Source organism: Alligator mississippiensis, chromosome 7 (genome assembly GCF_030867095.1).
Source record: "Alligator mississippiensis isolate rAllMis1 chromosome 7, rAllMis1, whole genome shotgun sequence".
NCBI classification, from domain to species: Eukaryota; Metazoa; Chordata; order Crocodylia; family Alligatoridae; genus Alligator; species Alligator mississippiensis.
The window spans coordinates 32613798-32618365 of record NC_081830.1 but is presented as its reverse complement, the minus strand read 5'-3'; the positions used below and the strand labels follow the sequence as shown (position 1 = coordinate 32618365).

The 4568-nt window shown below is 47.0% G+C and overlaps 1 protein-coding gene across 1 annotated transcript; it reads left to right on the top strand.

Annotated features, from left to right (window-relative positions):
* Nucleotides 1-271: 271 nt before the first annotated feature.
* On the top strand, nt 272-2254 carry SOX14 (SRY-box transcription factor 14). Its single transcript, XM_006272042.3, has one exon. The coding sequence runs from the start codon at nt 605-607 to the stop codon at nt 1325-1327; it is 723 nt and encodes a 240-aa protein (XP_006272104.1). The 5' UTR covers nt 272-604; the 3' UTR covers nt 1328-2254.
* The last annotated feature ends 2314 nt before the right edge of the window (nt 2255-4568 follow it).

The following is a 4568-nucleotide window of genomic DNA, read 5'->3' as shown; positions in this document are numbered from 1 at the left end:
AGACCTATTGGTACTAAACACCCAGGAAAGAAAGCGAGGAGGCGTGCAGACTCCTAGTGGGTGCTATTAGTGCCCTGCCTAACAAAAGCCTTCCCTTTAATCCCGTGTATTTAGTGATCTCCACCCCCCCCCCCCCGCCCCGCTTTCTTGCTTGCTTTCTCCCCCCTCCCCTCCCTCCTTCTTCCCTTCCTCTTCCTCCCTTTGAAGGTATGTTCCCCTCCAAGCTGATTGGGCGGGCAGGTTAGGGAGTGACTATGTCAGATGGCGGAACAGCCTCGCCTTTGAACTTCCCCGCTCTCGGCTCCTAGTCCGCCGCCCTGCCGCACTCCCGGCCAGGTGCTCCGCCGGGCTGGGCACGTCCAGCCTGAGCCCTGCTGCTGGAGGCACCTCTGGATTTCCTCCACCTCCACTTCTTTTGCCCCCTCCCCCCTCCCTCTCCCCCCTGGTCCCAAGCAGGAGCCTCTCGCTAGGACCGGATTTGCCGCAGCCCCTGGCATGATCAGCTGAGCGCTCGCGGGCGGGGTGGTGCCAGGGTGCCAGGCAAGGAGCCCCGGGCAGGTGAGCCGCAGCCCCGTCCGAGCCGTCGCAGCGCGCCCGCAGCACCATGTCCAAGCCGAGCGACCACATCAAGCGCCCCATGAACGCCTTCATGGTGTGGTCCCGGGGCCAGCGGAGGAAGATGGCCCAGGAGAACCCTAAAATGCACAACTCGGAGATTAGCAAGCGCCTGGGCGCGGAGTGGAAGCTGCTGTCCGAGGCCGAGAAGCGGCCCTACATAGACGAAGCCAAGAGGCTGCGGGCGCAGCACATGAAGGAGCACCCCGACTACAAGTACAGACCCCGGCGCAAGCCCAAGAACCTGCTCAAGAAGGACAGGTATGTCTTCCCTTTGCCTTACCTCGGGGACACTGACCCCTTAAAGGCGGCCGGGCTGCCCGTGGGAGCCACGGACTCGCTGCTGAGCTCCCCGGAGAAAGCTAGGGCTTTCCTGCCTCCCACCTCCGCACCTTACTCCTTACTTGACCCCAGCCAGTTCAGCTCCAGCGCCATTCAGAAGATGACTGAGGTTCCTCACACCTTAGCCACCAGCACCCTGCCCTACGCCTCCACCTTGGGATACCAGAACGGGGCGTTTGGCAGTTTGAGTTGCCCCAGCCAGCACACCCACACCCATCCTTCGCCAACTAACCCCGGCTATGTGGTGCCATGTAACTGTACAGCTTGGTCGGCTTCCAGTTTGCAACCTCCAGTTGCCTACATATTATTCCCAGGCATGACCAAGACTGGAATAGACCCCTATTCTTCAGCACATGCGACTGCCATGTAACCCCCACCCATTACACCCAAGCGGGACCGGGGTTGCAGTTGGAACTTGAATCCCTTCCATGTGCATGTGTATAGGACCTGCAGAAGCAAAAAGCCACCTGGACAGGACACTGCTGCCATGATGGCACCTGGGGAGAGACACACAAAAGACTTCTCTTGGACTCAGAGACTCTCTAGTCAAACACAGACCAAGTCCCAGAGGAGGCTCAGAGGCACTGGAGGTTCAGTTAGGCGCCAGAAACTTGTAAGAATTGTAAATGTGTTAACTGCCCTTTTGGACACAGAGACAAAAAAAAAAAAGGCTAGGCAGTTTCGATTTTTATTTATTATATTAATGTCTATGAGTTCTATATGATCGGGTGTGCTTTGGATTTGAATTTCCGAAGTCCTGGTATCATGATGATTATTATTATTTTTCCTTTTGCACATTAAAAGACAAGATTAGCTGTGTTATATCTATATATATATTTTGCCATCAAGCACTAATAGGTAAAATTGCTTTTCATGTCAAGACAAACAAAAAAACCACAAAAAACAACAAAAAAATAAATAAAAGGCTCTTTAAAAAAAGGGGGAAACGTTTATATTTAAAACATGAATATGATAGTGTTTGCTTAATTTAAACCAGATAGTCCTTCAAGTTTGTGTGATTCAGTGCAATTAGACCTAAGTTTACTTTTAGACAGAGCGTCAGGTATGGAGTCAGGCAGTAGAACTGTAAAAAAAAAAAAAAAAAAGAAAAAAGAAAAAAAAAAGAAATAATAACCATAATAAAAAAAACCGAATAAAAATAATGGTAATTTAAATATGTTTTAACAATGTCTTTGGAGAAAATAAAATGTATCCAGAAGGATTTTACCTCGTTAACCTGTTCATTTGTTGAACAAAGACATTTTGAATAAAGACAATCTGTCATTAAACAAGTAAACTATGTGGTGTGAATAAACTACCAATTCTTACAAGCTTCCTCCTAAAAGAAAAAACAAACAAACAACACCCCCCGCCCCCCCCCCCCAAATCCACCCAAAAACACAAAGGCAAAAAAGCTGAAGGGAGTGAGTTGAACTAGTCTAGGGCCCGATCCTAGAGAAAATGATTTGCCTGAGTAATGTTACTCAGAGGAGGGAATTTAGCATCTCTGCTCATGTGAGTAATATTAACCACGCGCGTACGTGTTGGCAGGATCAGGACACTGAGGAATTGTACCTACATATCTGTAAAGATAATTTATATGTATGTGTGTGTGTATACACGCACATATATAGGTGCATATATATATACATATATATAGGTGTGTGTGTGCATAACTATATCTATATATACACACACATAAATATAGATATAGGTATATGTGTGTGTATGTATATATATAGGGATATATATAGATACATATATGGGTGTGTATATATATATAGGTACATATAGGTATATATATGTGTGTGTGTGTATATATATATAGAAAGAGAGAGATATATGTTTCTATATAGTCTTGCAGATGAGATGATATAGAGAGAAATCATAGAGAAGAAGGGCTGGAGAGGACCTAAAAAATATATGTATATATATATATATATATATATATATATATATACAGAGGGAGAGAGAGAATATATCTCTATATATATATCTATAAACCATATAGCTATATCTATATATCTATATCTGGTTTCCAAGACTAGTTGAGACTCGTCGTGCTGCGGTTTAATGTGGATCCACGTGCAAATCAACAAAAGAAACGGTTTTAATAGGCAACTTTAGGGGTGGATGATTTGCTAAAAAGTTCCGCGTCTGGCCTGATCTGGGGATGGAGTCGATAAGACGTGGGGGAGCCCCGTGTGGTTTATCTCCTGTTGGAAGGAGATAAGGGAGCACTCGATGTCTTTGAAATACCAGCGCCTCACTAAGTCCAACTTGATGGGGCTAGAAAAATAAGGTAGTGAGGGAATCATCATTCTTGGATTCGGGACTGGAGAAGGGGGAAAGGGGCAGAAGCTGGTGAGGGACGGACTGTGTCTCCTTCAGATCAGCGCCGCTGTGCATCTGGGACAGATGTTTGCAGCTGGGAGAAAGTTCTGAGCTCCGCTGCCTTGACTCCCGTAGGAGACCGGGCTGTGGGGAAGGAGGCTTGGAGTAAACCTTTCCTGAGATTAAACCTTTCCAAAGAGGTTCTTGTTTCTTTTCTTTTTCTTTTTTCTTTTGCTGTTTGCGAGTCATTTTCTTTGCCAAACGCCTAACCCCTCTAAACGTGTCCAAATTCCTCTTTTTTTGTCAGTGTCCCCGTCCCTCCCTCCCTTCGAGGAGAGGGAATCAGCCTTTCAAAGCTGTATTTTCTGCTTCTCCCCCAGCGAGCTTCAATTTAACTTTTACCCAGTGCAAAGAAAAGGATTGGAAATATAAACAGACTCCTGAAGCTGAAAACCAGTGGATTAGCATATTGTCCTAAACAATTAGCAGTGTTTGGGCTACCATTCATCAGGTCCCCTTTGTTAAAGAGGGATTTTCATTTAGGGGGGAAATAATAATAATAAAAAAGTAGCAGTTGTCCATCTGCTTGAGCTGAATGGCAAAGTGATCCGTGTTGTGTATGCTTTTCTCATTAAGTGCTCTTTTGAGACCGATGTTAGAATTAAATGGCATAACACAATTAACATACATGGGGCCTGAATGGAAGGGTGAGCCTATAAATAATAGATAGATAAATAAATGAGAGATCAGGCGAAGGTAAACAAAAGAGCAGAGGAGAAAAGAGTTGAAAGGAGAGGTTAGCATGGCTGATCCACGCTTGTTTAGCATGACAAAACGCCCTTACAAACCGGGACAATTAAGGAGCTGGCTTGACTGGGATTGCAATCACGGGCACAATGCGTTGGGACACTCAGGGAAAGTCCAGATGAATGGACCCCGGCGTGGAGAGGAAGGGGAGGCGAGGACTTGGCGGCTCTGCGCTGATATAACCCCAGCTGACAGTGGCTGTCAGTCTCAGTGATAACACTCATAGCTCAGTGTCCTTTAAAATCTACCCAGAGGAGTTTTACGGTGGTCTGAGGTTAGCGCCGGGGTGGAACCTGCTGGCTTCTCCCCGGGCTCTGGGGGAAGCCACTGGGCTAGGAGGAGGCAGTGGGGCAGGGCCGGGGCACGGGACCAGCTAGGGCTTCCAGGGACACCCGCTAGCTTTCCTAGACCCGTGGGCGGACAGTGTCATGAGCCAGGCCAGGCACAAAATCTGCAAGACTTTCGTCTTA

Excerpts from the sequence above, each read along its gene's own strand:
- SOX14 (XM_006272042.3), top strand. The coding sequence starts at position 605 with ATGTCCAAGCCGAGCGACCACATCAAGCGCCCCATGAACGCCTTCATG.